This window comes from Prenolepis imparis, unplaced genomic scaffold (assembly GCF_030444845.1).
Source record: "Prenolepis imparis isolate NDT839.2.m4 unplaced genomic scaffold, iyPreImpa1.0 SCAF_12, whole genome shotgun sequence".
Taxonomy (NCBI): domain Eukaryota; kingdom Metazoa; phylum Arthropoda; class Insecta; order Hymenoptera; family Formicidae; genus Prenolepis; species Prenolepis imparis.
The window spans coordinates 408,981-427,701 of record NW_028141170.1 but is presented as its reverse complement, the minus strand read 5'-3'; the positions used below and the strand labels follow the sequence as shown (position 1 = coordinate 427,701).

Sequence of the window (18,721 nt, the reverse complement as noted above, 5' to 3'; positions counted from 1 at the left end):
TCATGGATATATTATTCTCATTATCTTATATTTCTGCAACTTTCGATAATAGTCGTCACTCCACCGGAAAGCTCGTGATTTAGACTAATAGTACAATAACGGCGGGGCTCCCCAACATTATCGTGACATACGAAAACAAAGTCGCATGCATACACACGTATAGTTCAGGTTCAGATCGGTCTAGGAACACCTGATCGTCACGCGACACATTAATTTACTCTCGTTTCTTCGCTCGTCCTTTTCTCACCTTGCTTTGCCCGCTCAAGTAGGACGCAGCAAAGTGTATTTTCTAGTGACCTAATCTGCTTGAAAGTTTCCTTTAGAGTAATCGATAAGATAAGCGGACATTCCCCCAAAAAGTCGATAAGGCGCGAATCAATCTCTGTGATTTTTCCGGTTCGGAAAAGGCGACCCTCGGACCAGGGTGTGCTGATATCGTTGGTCCAACGAGGTCACGGCTTCTCGATTGAAATTCCTTCTACTCGGCTGACGTTGCGAAGATCGACTATCGTCGTAGCTAACGTGACAGCCAAAATGTACATGCACGAAAGTATGCATATCTCATAACAGAGAATAATAAACAAGGCATAAATATCACGGAAGCAAAACGTTTGATTAAAAATATCGAAAAGTTTCTCGTCTTTAAAATTAAGTAAGAATTCAATATATATATATATAACACGCATCGTTGTCGTTATATAAGCTTATGTGCGCTAAAATTTTAATATTTTGCTAAAATGAAGGTCAGAGATATTCGAGAGAATTTTATATCATACTCGTCTGGAAATGTGTCTGAAAATAGTGTCACAACTCAAAATTTCCGGCAATATTCGTAATCTGAATAGCGTCCGTTCTTTCACGCCTGTCCTTAACTGTCACTTAACTTTTATCCGAAACGGCGCGTGGAATTAATAAGAATTCTCTGACCAGGCCATTATACCTTGTGATAACAATTTTTTTATAGCTCCATGCGTAGCCTTTATAGAGTATCCCGAGAGAAGTTGCCGAGTAATTCACGCGCGGGGGATCTCGACGCGGAACTTTTACAGTGAAATGTCTCTCGCAAACAGTAAAATCTCAGACGTTATCCGCACTCGGTGCGCATAAGATCTTATTGCAATGCGCTTCCGTTGGATCCAACTATGTATACATATATTTGACGATGAGAGGAAAGGGAGATTCCGCTCGACACTGTCCCAAATTGCGCAAAATTTCAATCCTTTTCATTCCGTCTTCGACAATGCTCCACGATGATGTATATATCTCTCTTACACACACGTGAACCATACAATAAGTTTTTTCGCTCTCTTTCATTTTCATTCAACGATGGATGCTTCTTTCCGCCCAGTTTGGATATTAGACAAATCGAGCGTTTCATAAGTCGACATGGTTCGACAACTATATAAATTATGAACCTCCGTATATCGTCTCACGAAAAGCTGGATTTAACAGCATACAAGACGATATAAATTTTAGGTCTATTGCGTATTAAGATGCATAAATTTTAGAGCAAAGTAGGTTTTTATTATTTCAAATGTAACGGAGAATTCTGAAGAGATAATGTGTCCCCCGATAAACCATAAGTATGAAATAGAAATCAATAATTTATATATAATAATGTATATAATATATGTATACAATAACTATCCATATATGTATATCAAAATTATTGATTTACATACTATGTGTATAATGATACATTTTATATTATACGAAGACATAAGACAATTAATAAATATGTATCTGTATCTTATCAAAATATAAAAAGTTATCTTAAAATAAGTTCCATTTCTTAATAACGTGTTTTTTATCTGATTTTATTCGTGTAAAAATTTTAAAATTATACTCGTGCATAATATCTTTTTGCGTGTATTTGGGAGATGATCGGGAAATATTTCGGCAGCGTTTTTGCATGATGAAATGGAACGTGGAAGATAAATAGCCGGAGCGAGAAGCGAAATTGCCAAAATTGCGCGACGCAGAGACGTCAACTGCTGATTCATGGCGCAGCAATTACACGACATCCTCCCTGTACTTTTCTCTTATTCTCCCATCGATATAGGAAGGATTCCGATATGTCCGAGAACGTGTTGTGGTCCACAACACTGTCAACGCGTATCCGAGCCCATAAGACGCGCACTCATCTTCGGCGCTCTATGGCAACATCATGGTCTTTACGATTACTTCTTCGTGCAATCTCGTGACAAACAAGGTGTTATTGAATGTCCCTGTGTATAAGATTCTCGCAATTAGAAGAGTAGTGTTGAAATATTATAATCCAGGAAGAGAAGCACACAATAGTAGATTTTCCAAGAAATTTTTATCTTTCGAGAAGTTTAGTGTAAGTTTTAGAAAAAAAGAATAAATGGATTTTGAGAATTTTGTAGTTCTAATCAGGTATCTAATATATTTAAGAAATATTTATTTAAAAAAGATGATTATCTCACATTGGCATCGTTAAAAAAATATCGATTATTATTTATGTCAAAAATTATACGATTATGTCTCTCTCCCTAAATATTGTAATTATTATGGAACAATTAACTTCTTTTTAAATCAATTAAGATGTTCTAATTTTCTAAATGTGTTGTTACATATTTTAATAAGTTACTTTTGATGATTTTTACATGTAATATATATAAACTCCATCTTGATAAAGAAGGACAATTTCGGAAGAAGTCTTGATGACCCCGATCTTAAATTAATCTGTGATCTACTTTTCATTTAAAAGTTGGCCTATCTTCAATCTAAACTGTGAAATGAAATTACTCGAATCGATAGAAATATTGGCATCGGTATTTTCGTCCTCAGTTATTTTATATCAAGAACATATAAATAGAATATAAAATTATATATTTGTTATATATTTTGTTATTTATATGTTTTCGATTTAATTTCAACGTCCTGTAAAAAATGTATAGGGTAGATATATTTAATTCTAATTAAGATAGTTCACTTCTGAAATGCTCTTTCTAGAATAATCGAAATAAATTTAATAAGTAGCTGATATATATTCGGAAGGTCTATCTCTGAAATGATCTCAATATATATATTTTAATATACAAAATGAGAGACTCTCTTCTGCCATTTAACTACCCCTCGTAACTAGATCGTCTCATACACTGTAATGTACTATATTTTCTGCTCGCAAAACAGCTGTAAGCTTTTCCTGTCTCGCTAAACTAATAGGACATTTATAAGCATAATGTGACGTACAGTGTAAATTGCAGTTGTGTGCGTAAATTATATCCAGCAAAGAGCGTATTGGCTTATCCAATAGACCGTAGATAGTGAAAGTGATATGCAGACAGACGGCATTGCACGTGCGTTGCGTCTATATACATTGTATGTATGTTTGCGCGTAAATATAAAAATCTGACATTTTAAAATCAGAGAGAGACGTGACTCTGTGATAAATAATATGTACCTACCACTAACCGATCCGACCGGACCTTGTTTATAGTCATAGTAGACGACCAAGAGCGACCTTTTTTCTTTTTTTTTGCGCCGAGTGAAGGCCGCCGAGGGAAAAACGTCATTAACGCATGACATTGCGTGTTTTCGAGATTAACTCCGACTTCTGTCACCAAGAAACAGTTACATTTTGAAACGCAATAGTTTTTTTCGGCCTTTCGTGCGATAGATTTTAAGCGAGAGGATATCTGTAAAAAGAGCTCTTCTGACTCTATTTTTTAGATCGCACAATAGAAATTAATACGGATTTTATTTAAAATTATAATTTTTATAAAATTAAGCAATTATCGTCTTTGTTTGATAACAATATATTCACGTTATTATAAAGTTATACATTTAATGAATCATTTTGATAGGAGTTATTCGAAATTAAGAAAAACTTTCAGAAAATTAATTGTCTTTATTTCATAGCGATAATTCTATTGTTTTGTACTTGTTTAAAAAGCATTTATTTTTCTGAATATATACGTTTTCTTTCTGTCATTTTATTTAAAACAATTTTACGAAATAATAGACTATTATTTGTATTAATAATAAATAAATGTGATAATAAATTTGGTAAAAATTGGTAAACAAATATAATAACCAGTCTATAAAAAATAAAAAATTAGTTGAAACATGCATACTCTCTCTAAGGGTTGTATATCTGACAAAAATGAATCAAATATTTTTCTTCAATTATCGTCTCAGTTTTTAATGTAATATGATGTAATTAGTATGGCGCATATGTATATAATTAACTATAAGTCACCATAAAAAAATTGAACGTTTATAAAATTAAAATGACAATTTTGAATGGAAAATTATATATTAAGATTATTATCGATACATACGTACATGAATGTGGGAAGGAGAAAATATAAATAATGAGCCGTTTGTCTGACTCACGACTAATAATATGTGACATTTTACATTTATTAGAGTTCGAGTGGTAGATCGATGAGAGAGCAGAGATTAATTTGAATGAAAATAAATTCGAAAAAAAATTGTCATAAAGTAGTCGCGCAACATTGATTAAAACTTTATCGGCGGCCTTGTCTGTTGAGGAAAAATCTCTCTCGATATAGGATGCCGAAAAAATAAAAAATAAAAAAAAATAATACACGTGCGCACGAATCGTTTTTCGCGTAGTTGGAGTGTGTTTATCATCATTATCAATCGTTATTACACGTTGCGTTATGAAACTGGTTCTCCACTCGCATTAGCCTTTGTAAAGTGGCGCAATCGATATTTCTCTCTCTCTCTCTCGCCGTGAAACAGAAAGGAAAATACTAATACCACGTGCGGGACGATTATGTAATTACATACCTACAAACGGTTTAATAAAATGGTTATATATGTAGCGCGAGGCTACCTCTTTTCTCCATCTCTCGCAAGAGATTATTCATGCGCCAGTTTGCATCGATCTTGATGCGAACTCTGATGTGTGTCCTCCACTCCGGATACGTTATCTATTCGCCTCGCAATTTTCCCCCGGATAATAAAGAAGTAACAAGTTTTGCGCGCCTGAGAAGAAACAAAGACGTCGATTTAACTCCAACTAGCTCGCGTTTATCTCGAAATCGTGGACTGCTCTCGTCCCGGAAACTTGTATCCCCTACACACTAGTCACGTAAACGTCCGCGCATTATTCAGTGAAAAACTTTCCGAATGTCCCGTCGGGAGAGCCGAGATGTAACAAGACTTTCGAGTGGATCTCCGTGAAAGTTTCTTCCGTACCGTGATCCAACTTCCGTCATCCATGACGCGCGTCCTTATTGCCGCGACAATGACCATGATATTTTTCACAGTATTTTGAAGGTCCTCGTCCATTGTGTAACCGTAAAAGTTATAACCGAGCCGAGAATATTGCGCGAATCAAACCAACATTCAACGAAAGCGAATTTTCTCTATGAGCTTATGAACCCAAAAGATCGAATTGATGAATTGAATTTCAAAACTTTTCGAGGTCTCTTTAATTTCCTTTTACTGGATACACAACCTTGTTTTTACTCTTTATATGAAGAACTGTATATACATACAGGGTATTTCAAGATTTAAATATGAATTTAGAAATAAATAAAACATTTTTCTAAAAGTATCTGCAAATGTTACCAAAAAATGACATACATTTTATACACAAATATTATGTCCACTTATTTACTATTAGTGGATATTTATTAGAATAAAATTATATTTAGTTCACAAAAAGCGTTGAAGCGTTGAGAAATATTTTTTAATGATATATATCGTTATGATAAAAGTGACATACGGAGACAAGTGTGTATTAACCGTGTAATATCTCTCGAATAAGGCATTTGCGGACATATCTCTCTCTAGAGGAATTTGTTTACTTACTATTTGGTTACTATTTTGAGATTATATAAATTCATATTTTAAGTTAGGACGATCAATTCCGAAACACCCTGTAAAGACGTGTGATAATTTTATTATTTAAATTCCCATGCACTTAAAAAATCTCTGGGATTCATAATATATTTGATTGAACATTATGAAAAAATTGCTTCGCTCGCATGAAAGTTAATTACTTTTATGCAGTAAAACGTAGAGTCGTCATTAAATGGTAGATATGCACAAGAAAATTTCAATGTATATTTGGGATTTATTTTAACATGTAATTTGAAAGTTGAAAAGGTCAATATTAATGCGTTAAATACTTCAAGTAGTTAAGCTTTAATTAAAAATTTCATTAAACTCTCTGTATATCTTATATAGGGATAAAATAATAAAAACAAATAATAAATAAATAAAAAAGTTATTATTTTAATAATTAGATACTTAAAAAGTCGCTAGTAAAATTTTAAAATAGGAACGAAGTAAAGTCGACCCAACTAGCCAAAATTATATTTATTTAAAAAACACACAACGTTTCGACCATATGGATGTGGTCCTTATCAAGTGTAATATTCATTAGTAGAGGTGTAGCCATCGTTAATTTGGCTGCACCTCTACTAATGAATATTACACTTGATAAGGACCACATCCATATGGTCGAAACGTTGTGTGTTTTTTAAATAAATATAATTTTGGCTAGTTGGGTCGACTTTACTTCGTTCCTATTTTAGTTATTATTTTATTATCGATATATATTCCAGAAATTTAATTTTCAGAAATGATCGACATGCCTTCCATTGTGAGAATTAACGCGCATAAAACCCTTGTTTCGAAGCGAGCTATGAGTCCGCAGCTCGTATGTGGATGTATTAATGCACGCGACTCACCTTATCGGCATCGAAGAATTATGTATTCGATGGAACAAGTAATTATCGGCTTGCAATAGTACACGGGAGGTTCCTTTCTATGCGACCTCGTTGCGTATATATGTACACCATTCACTCTCTCGGTGCATACAATACTTATACTATATGAGTGTCGAATAACACGCGAACCGAACCTGATTCGACCGGCGACGTGTCGTCGTTGCTTGATTAAAAGAAAACGATCGAATTCGATTAACAGGCAGCTTTCGACACACCGGGAACACCCATCTTAATACTTTGTCGCTGCACACCTCGTGCTATTCGTTATTACAGTCTCGAGTTGCAGCTTCGAGTCGCGAATCACGCGTTTCCCTCTCTATTCCGTAGAATTTATAGCATGATTCTTTCCGAACTTCGAAAATACTTTTTCGTGAAAGGGTACTTTGGCGCCGCCAACTGGCGAAAATTATGGGCTCGGGATCTGGTCAAAGATAAAATGTACACCCCGTTTTCTGCGCTGTTTGTTTGTACCCCAATGATGTTGCACAGTAGGCATCGTTTGATACTTGTACGAGCGACCTTTCCTCCGACAGGGATTTACCTCCTCACTCGTTCCCATATGTACTTCTAAATACCTATTATTCTGAGAACGCGATAAACTTTCCATTGACCATTATTGCGTTATTAAATGCTTTCAATTATGGTAATTATTTACCGTGACATCAATCGCGGACAATGATCGATGACCCTAGTTGTTTTGAATTTTTTTTATCCTCGAACTTTCGTGGGAGTAATATTTTCTCTTTAAACGCGACAAAGTGATACGTAGTAAAAATTATACACATCATCCTTTTGTTTAAAATAGATTACAACGATGTAAATTTCGCCTAAAGTCATCATCTAGATATTATTCCTTTTACAGAAATAGAGCGCATCTATATTTATATTTAATATAATATTAATTTTTTATATTATAATATAAAATATAAACACAGGGTGTTATTTTTATATTTTATATATATATTATTTATTTTAAATTAGTTATTATATGTGTATCTTCGAAAAAGCAATTTTGTTTTTATAATGAAGATACAAATTTAAATAATATGAATCCGACAGATACTAATTATTTTTGTGCGTATCACCAGCTACGTTTTTCTTTCATTCTATTATTCATATTAGTTCCATTGATCCTAATTTAAATTATTCGAGTAGAAACGTTCGCCGCAAAAATTCTCTGCTTTTAAATGGCCTGCTAATTAGTTTGCGTACAAGTAAATAGTTGAAAACAGAAAGTCCATTTTTGGAATACAATTTTATACAATTTTTTTTATAAAAAAAGAGAAACTATTTATGTTATCGCTAATTTGACGCTACATTTAAGCAAATTCATATTTTGCATAATAGGGTATAGTTTTTCTTTTCTTTTTGTTTGTTTTCGTAATGCGGGTATAATTAGTATCTCCGCCAAGTGCTTCTCGTACACTTTGCATTCGTTTTTTGCCGAACACGTGAATTTCAGCCCTCGCTAAGTAGCCCGTGCTAAAAAGCTCTTCACGGCGTGGCCGCCGTGAGTTTGATACTTGAAACGATAAATTATGAACTTTTCTGTTTCAGCGTGGATTCTGGGATGGTTCATGTGCAAGACGGTCGCTTATGTACAGGGCGTCTCCGTGGCGGCCTCCGTATACAGCCTAGTCGCGGTTTCCTTAGACAGGTACGTGCTACTCGTCCCACCTTTTATATCCGCGCGGCGTGACTACATACACTCTGGAAAAGCGAATATCTCGCACAATGTTGGCCTCCATTAGTCTAGCTTGTGCTCCTTTTCTTTTTTTTTTCGCTACTCGATATGCTAATTCGGAGGCGGTGCCGTTTGCACGACCTTTTATTTCTGAAACACGGATATTGAAGGCGAGATTAAGGTTAAATTTTAATAGATGAGAGTGGTAATATATCGTTCCTGTATACTGCTTTCAAGACCATTCTATCATTGGAACGAATTAATTATCCAAGCAATTTTCGATATAAAAATTTTCACAAGCGAACCTGTTATACTAGAGCCGGATAAATTAAGTCTGGAGAATTACATAGAATTATCCGGACAGAAAACCGGGCGGAGATAAATTTTTATATCGTTTTATTATCGTGGCGCTTTTCCGGCAAATTTCATTAAAATTATATACAAATCAGATCTTTATGTCTGATGAAATCTAACATTTTCTTGCGCCAGTCGTCTCGCAACACAACATGAGCTCGCCGTGACACATTTATTTTCTCATCAGCAATGCAATGCCATTATAATTATCGATAATAATTATAAACTGCGACATAACGCACGCATTGTCGACGTGATTTGATATTAATAAAGTCAACAATGCGTCTCAGTGTGTGTATGTGTCTCGATCGTATATCGTCATATATGCCGTATTATTGGCATACCGTTATTACGCGTAGAGACACTTTATTAACTTTCAATAACGTATAATTTTACCTTTATATCAATTTCGAATGAAAATCACGCATATTTGCATAAATCGACTCTAATGTGCGCGCAGCTCCATACGTGAGACTCTCGTCTTACGAGAGAGAGAGAGAGAATGAAATGTGGACCTCGTATTTCATTCATGGCGCAAATTATTGCTATCGCGCAACGCCATAAAGATGCACCTGCTCGACTGAATCGGGTACGAGAAGCTCTCGAGAAAGGGTGGAAGCTCCGGAAGACCAGATTTGAGAAAGTTTTGACGATATATAAAAATACGAAATTATTATTCCCGATTGAAAATATATAACAAATGAGATTGGATGGGAAAGTTTAAAGAAGTGGAACTTACGAGGACACGCTTGAATTTTAGAGCAAACGACGATGTTTCGTGATATCAATTTCACGTTAGAAGACTAGGGGGTGGAAAACGAGAGGCTTCTCTCCGTCGCGCGAACCCCTAGGAATAGTTTTATAGGATCTTCGGAAACGATCGATCTTCCGCGAATTGCTCGACGAAAGGGATCGTCCCGAACTTGTGGAATTGTCTTTTCGCCCAACCACGTGCGCGAATGCATCTTCCCTCACTCTCGTCACTCTTGGCGGACGACGTAGCCAAGAGTGCCAGGCCAAAAATATATATCTTCTTCCTGTCCCATATGCTTCGCTCGCGATGGAGAAGGACGACAGGACAGAGAACCGGCGTTCGAATCTCTTGAAATCGGAGGAACATGCGTGAATGGAGTTTCGCAAACTATCCTAAATTATGCGCGCGCGTATTTTTATTTGGCGAGATAAATTCCACGGGCGAAGAAATATATTTTATTTCGGCGTTATTTTCACTGGTCCGTGAAATTTTCAACAAGCCGACGATTCAAAGCAAAGTTTTAATGCTGAAAATTTGGCTGGATCTCATCTTCGTTACGATACAGGGTATATATATGTGTGTTTGTGCCACGAAATATCGCGTCTGCACAAACACACGGGCACACAACGTTCCTTCGCAACAGATAATTAACTGTGCTATCAGTACCAACGCAGAATGGTGGTTTACCTAGGACATTGACGGCCGATGTTTGATAGATAAAGTTGTGCACTCTCGGTGTGTCGTCTACATATCACCTACATATATCTCATATATTATATATCTCATAAATTATATCAGCTTGAAAAGACTCGGATGAAGTGTTGATACGCGATATTCTCGATATACTTGTGTTGTATTATGTATATACTATAACTTGCCATGCATTTCTCGACGAAATGTAATTCGTAATCCGAGTCGTATAATATCGCGCCGCGACATTATCTAACTCGGTACCAATTTAGTGGACGCGGAAAGGGAGAAACGTGACACGATTAATTATGTAACATTTCTCATTGATAAAAGTTTGATTCGCTTTCCAAAAGAGCACCTTCCTGAGCTCTGTCGGGCGAATTAAATTGCTCCTCTCCCTAATTTCAGACGCTCGTTCTTGACGCCGAATGACAGGAACTGTTCTAATCTCCGTGATTGCCCCGATCATCGCGTTCAACTTCCAACGAGCTCAAAGGAATACATAATTCAAATTGCAAAGGATGACGAAGGTCGAGGTTGCGAAACTTAATCAAAATTAGCGCAATTTCGGTCAATCCGAATTTTAACTCTCTACGCGAGCGCAGAGAATGATCTCTATATTTGTACAATTGGCATGAGATAGAGTTTATAACTATACCGTTGAAAATTCAAGAATTAAATATTGTAATAAAATATTAGAGCTAAGAGTCTATAATGGGCCTTACGAATAAAATATATAATTTTATACTCTTGTAAAAATATTTATGAACTTTGCAAATAGTTCGATATGCTAATTACTTAGAAAAAAAAAACATATCATTTTATATTACTTAGCACAAAGGATAGCCATCTACATTAGCCTTGATGACTGATATATATATTTTCATAATAGAAAAAAAATGGAAATGTATGAATTCTTTTAGGTGACGTATGATTACAATTATTTACAATTATTCACAATTAAAATTCGTGAAAAATGTATCAGTTTAAGTTTATCAAAGTAATCACGAATGGATCCTTTACTCTACATAAAGATGTCGAATATTTGGATGTGGAATCCAGAATTTATTGTCAAAAATCATATTTTTGGGATACACAAAGAACGCGCTCTCATATAAGAAAGTATTCGCGCGATGCTTGAAAAAGTACGAAGAAGATCGGGGTCGCGGGTTTAGATTTTGGTCGCATCTTTATGAAATGAGTCTAAAATTCAGTGGTGAACACCAGCCGCAATTTGTTCTCCACGAGGCATACACATATCCCACACACGCGATCGTGTGCGATACTGGTATACTCGCGTGGTGAGTGCGTGTGTGCGTGTCGGATATCGGTTTTACAGTATCTTACATCTTACTGGAGTGTCTAACCTAATTCTTACGAGATGGATGCTTGAAGGGGTTGAAAGCGCATTATTGGCGAATCATATTATTGGCGAACGTTGGGATTGGTAGATCGCGATAGCCGATTGGTCGCGCGGTTACCACCACCACGTTCGGCGATCGGCTGACTCAATTGATACGGGATATATCGTCATACTTGATACTGCGGGTCACGTGATCAAGTTTATGGTGATTTTAAAAAATTGCGCGCGGTATATAAGGCTCCCGAGTCGCCTAAACAGGCACAAACTCATTTACTTCCGAGAAGTAACAAGCAATCCACAACCAATCAACATGTTCAAGCTGGTAAGCCAACACGATTCATCTAAATTACAATTTATATCGATCTCTGTTTCTCTCTCTTTCCGCAATTTTTTTTTCGATTACAATTACAAAATGTTCAACCGCGACCGTTTCATTTACCGATTGCGTTTCCATTATTGTCTATACGACTGACTATCGATGAGACCATAAATGTTATGCAGAATACACAACGCGTCTAATAGTCCTGTAGATTGACCTTTGAAACGACCTTTCAATTTCCGAGCGGCGTATATTTCCATCGATTGCTTTTGCAGAGACGCGCATTTCCTTCGAGTTTTCCATCGATCCGGCAGTTTCTACGTCAAACTCAACCGCCTTCGCGATCTGTGAAAAATCGATATAGTGCACGAGGAGATACGATTTCGCGCTCTCATTTTCCACGACACACCCGGGATTTTCTTTTCGCCGAAGGAGTCTCTTTCGCGTGTGATTCGCGTCTATACAGCTCGAGTAAATAGAGATTCTCCAAGCCGCGGTAACTCTTTCGTCGTCGCTCTCGCGCCTCCTCCGTGATCGATAGAGAGACGGGCGGCTGAATATACGCGTGTACCGAGGAAAGAAAAAAGATTCTTCTCGGCCTCTCTCCCCTCTTTGACACTTTTGCAGCGACCTTTCCGCTGTGAGCGCGACACGAACCCTTACGCCGTTCACCGGTCTTGCCGTGGCAACAGCAACTTAACTTCTCTTTCCAGCGAAAAATTTACGCGAGCGAAATCATTCAAGCATGTACATTGTTAGTCTATGCGGAATGCAACTGCATTTTTTTAGCGCGATCGCGACTCTCGATCTCTTGCGAAACGATTCTCAAGCTTCGCATGATTCGCTGATCAATCGTAAATTCCGCGAACACCCGAATTACAATTTTTGCCGAGACAGATTTCAATTCTGTCGATCTATCGACGCGATCTATCGATGGCGATTTGATTAAACGTATAGAAATAAATTCGACGGGAGAGAGTACATGGATCACCCGACTGACAGAGAGAGAGAGAAGAGAGAGAGAGAGAGAGAGAGAGAGAGAGAGAGAGAGAGAGAGAGAGAGAGAGAGAGAGAGAGGAGAGAGACGCTTTTATAAATCCACTTGACAATCTTCTTCGTAGGCTGTCTTCGCTGCCATTCTGGCTGTCGCCGTCGCCTATCCCGGTGGTCTGACCGGCGTTGCCGTCAGCCATGGCATCGGCCCGATCGTCGCCCCTCAGGTCGTTGCTGCCCCGGCCCTCGCTCTTGCCCCAGCTCATGCCACCATAATCGCCCAGCCGATCGCCCCCGCTGTACACACCCCCGCCGTCGTCACCAGGACTGTTCTGACCGGCCATGGCGGTCTCTCTCTCCACGGTTAAACTAGGAGAGTCAGCGTTAAACTCACCACCACCACCGAGTCTCATGACGACACAGCCCCGGAAGAAAAAAAAAGACAAAAAAAGAAATAACACATACATCCCCCACTTCCTCGATCGAAATCGTCCTCGTGACGCGAAAGAGAAGATCGCGGCTCGAAGGGACAGAAAAAAATTGCACATTCCCGCCGATTTCGACTTTCACTCGCCGTTGCGAATCGTCATCATCAGGCCCACCATGACCGAGCACACGGTGAAGCGGACCAATTGGGACTAATACTCTGGAATCGGCCAATTTCCTACATTCGTCTTTTCTTTGTCTTGGCTTCATCGACCTAAATTTCCGGACTTTCGCCTCGATCATTCCGCCATCATTTTCCCGAACCCTACCCTCGTGTTTTCATATGGAATTTTAATAAAATTTTAATTACAAATCTTTAGCGAGAGTCTTATATTGATCACATTTCTCTCCAAATTCCTGAGCTATCATAAAGTAAAAGAAAATAATTTCTCCTCCTCTTCTCTTCCTTCCGGCAAACTTTGCGAGGAGATTTCTACGCTTTCCGTTCGCCATTCCGCACATCTATCAATCTTACAATTTATTTCCACGCTGAATACAGTGAGCGGTTTTATTGAACGTGGGTATATATCGCTAAGGGCGCAATAAACCGGAGTGCGCGCAAACGTACTTTTTTTATTTTTCGTATAAAGAGAGATATTATAAGAGACATACCGACGGCACCATCTTGCACGCGAGCACACATACACGTATACACACGTATGCACACGCATCGAAATCAGTATCGGACTCTGATTTTACACATTTTACGAGTGTCTCTGCCCTCCTTTCTTCCTCAAGTATTTTTACTTCAGTACCTTCACTTTATTGGACACTGACAAATTTTGCATCTCGGACGAGATGTAGATGCGAAACGAGGAAGAGGAAACTGTCAAAACGCGCATACTTGATAATTCGCGACAGTTGACACGAGATCTGTTGGAAATTAACAGACGCAGAAGTCATAGGAAGATGATTTATAATTACTGATTTAATTATTCGTCTCAAGTGCTTTGTCCAAAATAATAATTTTCAACGAGAAACTGTCTCATCAATACATGTCGTCCGACATACTTTCTTACTTTTGTTCATCTTTCATACTTTAGAAAATAAATCGTTGAAAGATTCTTTTCGACAAAAACAATGCACACAATGAAATTGCGTATACTTGCACGAAACATGAATTTTTCATTCACGCCAGAGAATATTGAAAATTGCATTTTTCTAGTGACGACATATAAAATGCACTTTTTCTCTTATATGGTAAACTAGTAATAGTTTAATTCCGCGATCGTATCGCGCGAAATATGATTATCACCTTCATCTTCTCTAGAATAAATTTAAAGGCATAATATAATAATAGAATTGCTTGATACACATGGTTACGTTTTGCCACCGTAATATCCTTTATCAGAACAATATGTATGCATACGCGTTGGTATGCATTAATACCCTAATATCTTATGCACAATATCTTGCACGGCGGAAAAATAAATTTTTGGAACGATTTCGTGTCTGGTGTATGACAGTTGTGTGTGTGTGTGTCTTTAATAATTATAAATAAAAACTGACACTTTAAAAATTATTTCACATGTATAGAAATGAAACAATCGAACACTTGTGAATAAAAGATGGAACAATGCGTAACAAATTCTAATTGAAATGAAATCTAATTGAAATTAAATTCTAATTTTAATTATCTAAAATTAATTGAAATTAATTTTAGATAAACAGAATACTGTAATGAATTCTAATTGTAAAATTATATTTCAATAATTTTATGATAATTATTGAATGTGTTCGATATTCGTCATTTTTTTATTGTGAAGAAGAGTCGTTGTATATTTTATTTATCATTTAGCCGATAATTTTTAATATTCCTTGCGCGTGACCTCATATAAAATTATTTACAAGCTTTTTTAATATTACATGATTTATTTCCCCTGGATCTCGCTCTAATTAATTTATTTTCTCGTTCGTATGACTTCGAGTTAATTGAATTATAAAACTGAAGTTTATCAAGATTAAAAAATGATGAGTAATAAATATCGAATCGCGTATCTGCTTCCTGAATGCACAATGATGTTACTTTACATTTCTATTCGCATGTATTTGCTTTACGTTATTCAATAATGTACAATCATTTATTACGGCATAGCACATACCTCGCGAGACTAAAATTTCATCTGTCATCCCGCTAATTTAATCGCGCTAAAGTATAATGAGTTTCGCTCTAACAGATAAAATTATAAAACAGCGCGATTATACGGTATACAATATGCATCGTTTCATAAATATCATCGAAACAAACGGACAGCAGAATTGATAGTTTTCGATAGCGCTCGCAGTCTGCCAAGCTCGGATGAGAGCTTCTTCCCTTAGACAGAGAGAATTAATCGGATGCTGGAGACGCGCTGGCAAGAGCCGGCGCCTGACGGGAAGGGAAATCGTTATAGAGTATCAACGAGCGTACTGCGGCGTTTGCGACAAAAGCATACTTTATTCGGGAGATATTTCACGTGATACACATAGAATCATTTGGCGCGTTGCGGTGAGTCGCGGGTTAATATAAGTATATACGAGACATCGCGCGCCGGTGTTGACGTTGATCCCGACGCGACTGTTGAAATCAGTAGAGGTAGAGCGGATGGGCCCACTTGCCGTTGTAATACACCACAGGAACCACTACCGGATAATACGGATAAATTCCCTTTGCGTAGGGCGACGTTGTCGGAGGGTAGACCAGAGGATAAGGCGCCCTTGCGTAGGGCGACGGAGGCGGAGGGTAGACCAGAGGATAAGGCGCCAACGGTGGCTCTCCTACTGGTTTCGGGGCTGGTGCACCCCAAGTGACCGCCACCACCATCGCGATCGCGAGAATCTGCGAAAAATAATTGCGCTTTAAAAAAAACAAAAAACGTCGCGCGACCCTTTCTTCTCTCGAACTCCGAGAGGCTTTATTCCTTCTCCCCTTCTTTTCCTCACCCGCCGTTTTTACGAGAGTTATGAAAAATGTCGGGAGTGTGCCTGAGCGAGCGAGCGAGGCGCGTTTAACCCCGGTGGCGACTTTGATCGGTCCGCTTTTTGCGACTCGCGAGCTCGATATCATCTCGTTCCAATTAATCACCGCGCGGCGATCGCACGTGCCAAGAACAATTCTTTTCATTTTCTTCTCTCCTTTCTCTGGGCCCGTGGTAATTCATTTTCTTCTTGTGGTAATTTAATAATTTAATAATTATCGCGTGACAGTTTCGCGTAATATTTTTATTTTAGGGGCATAGTCTCGCAATAACTATAGCATTTCTCTCGATAGGTGTTTCGAAAAAAATTTCACAGGCTGATTCATGAAACGAAGTGTCCGAACGTTTCCGATTCGAAGGAAATTTAACGAATTTATAACGCAAACGCGCACTGCCTATACAATCGTACATAACTCACCCTAGCTGCGTTTGTTAGAAAAATTGAACGGTGGTCAAACAACTTTTCAATCCTCAAACTGGCGCGGAATGTATTTGATTGTTGAGTCCTTATTTATAATTCGCAATTATATTTGAGATATAATTTTTCATTTATAATTTTATATGTATATCATCGTGTCATTTTTTATCGTTTAAAAATCGCTGGCTTTATATCGAAAATTAAAGACGCTAGACGAGAATTTTACGTCATGTGTCACACTAACATCCCCGCGTGGTACTTAAAAATTAACGTCACGGAAGTGAATATCTCGCGGTCGGAATTAAATCGAATACACATATGTACAAACATATATATAATGAACAAGATGGATATACTTGCCAGTTTGAACATGTTAAGTGTTTTATCAGCTTTTTTCCTTGGCAAATGCACAGAACGACACTACAGACTACAGTTGCAACTGCGAGCAATCGATCCCTGTATATAGATGCTTGGTCTTGGGATCATCATCGCGAATCCTCTTATTATACTCGCCCCTCCTCGTGTGACAATAGATGACCTTGGATAAGGTAGATTTCCGCGATTTTTCCAACTTTGCTCTTCGTCGGCTCGTTTCTCGTCACGAGATTCGCGGAGAAGAGGTTCGTTGCATTACATACACTTTTATCGCGATAAGAGCGCGGCGTATACGTGCCGCCGCACGATTCCGGAAGTGACGACGCGTTTCGTGAGAGCCCTCATAGATCGGTATCGGTCCCGGCGTTGATTTATGTGAAGGACTCCCGACGCGCGGCGACAAGTATTTAAAGTTTATTCATCGAATCGACGAAGGCCTCCGAAGACGATGATGCCGATAAGGAGAAGAGGCGTACGCTTGTAATCGCATAGCGGATGCGAGGATCTGCGTCGAGGATCGAGCTAAAAAATGGCGATTCGATGAATTGGAAAGTTCTATCGGAACCTTCATTAAAGAAAATATTGAACGTCAAAGGGGAAGTTATTTAATTAATAAGAAGCACGAGTCTTCATCCCCCCCACCCCGCGACTAAGGTACCACTTTGATGACTTATTTGCGGGTGAAATCTCCTTTGAATTTGAACACGCCTCGTCACCGTTTAACGAGAATTCCAACAAACAAAAGTATTGTCGTAGTTTGCTCTCGTTCCGCGTCGTCGTCATCATCGTCGTCATGATCGATGGTCCGATGCTATTGTTCTAAAGTGATTTATATCCGCGACTTCTTATCCCGTTAGACACACGGGTGAACGCCATTTGCGTACTCATTTGGAAATTATTGGATAATCGCTCTTCCAGAGAGAAAGAGAGGAGGCAAGAGAAAGAATATCTTAAAGTATTCCATCCATAATTTCCGTCAAATAGAAAAATTATAAATAAATGTGATTTTTAAATCCGGCCAATAGAGCCAAGCACGAAAATTAATTCTAATTTTCCAGAACTGTATCTCTTGGTTTGAGATTACTAAGTTCCATCAATTGACAATCCTCGAACTTACAACGGGAGAATAGGCGAGAAAAATATTGGTCCGAAAAGTCGCTGAAGCGGGAATTGAACCCGCGTCTTTCGCTTGCCGGGCGACTGCTCTTACCACTAAGCTATTCAGACCCTTTCGATCCTATATTTTTCTCGCCTATTCTCCCGTTGTAAGTTCGAGGATTGCCAATTGATGGAACTTAGTAATCTCAAACCAAGAGATACAGTTCTGGAAAATTAGAATTAATTTTCGTGCTTGGCTCTATTGGCCGGATTTAAAAATCACATTTATTTATTATATACTGAGAGCCGATAAAAATATTTCTTAATTTATAGAAAAATTATATTGTTTTTTTCTTTTATATACAATAACGCACATACACATATATTAGCTTTTCTTATGGAGGTTTCCCTTGTAGAGTATGCTCCAATGTTGTTTGCCTTACAACAATAATAATTAATGCAATTTATTTATTCATTCAAGGTGATCGAATCAAGT

At 37.8% G+C, this 18,721-nt stretch overlaps 2 protein-coding genes and 1 long non-coding RNA gene across 3 annotated transcripts in view; 2 read left to right on the top strand and 1 right to left on the bottom strand.

The window, feature by feature from the left end:
• Positions 1-18,721, top strand: part of Sifr (SIFamide receptor) — a 42,722-nt gene that overhangs the window by 16,495 nt on the left and 7,506 nt on the right. The window contains exon 2 of the mRNA XM_083051133.1: positions 8,292-8,391. Coding sequence (XP_082907259.1) covers positions 8,292-8,391 — 100 coding nt within the window. The remainder of the gene's footprint in view (positions 1-8,291; positions 8,392-18,721) is intronic.
• On the top strand, positions 11,792-13,696 carry LOC145943550 (uncharacterized). The gene is made up of 2 exons (XM_083051134.1): positions 11,792-11,901; positions 13,020-13,696. Exons 1-2 carry the CDS (start codon positions 11,890-11,892, stop codon positions 13,257-13,259), a joined length of 252 nt encoding a protein of 83 aa, XP_082907260.1. The 5' UTR covers positions 11,792-11,889; the 3' UTR covers positions 13,260-13,696.
• On the bottom strand, positions 15,813-17,253 carry LOC145943551 (uncharacterized). Its single transcript, XR_014426536.1, has 2 exons — positions 17,113-17,253; positions 15,813-16,195 (listed from the first exon to the last, which is right to left on the bottom strand). It is a non-coding gene; the product is annotated as an uncharacterized LOC145943551 (long non-coding RNA).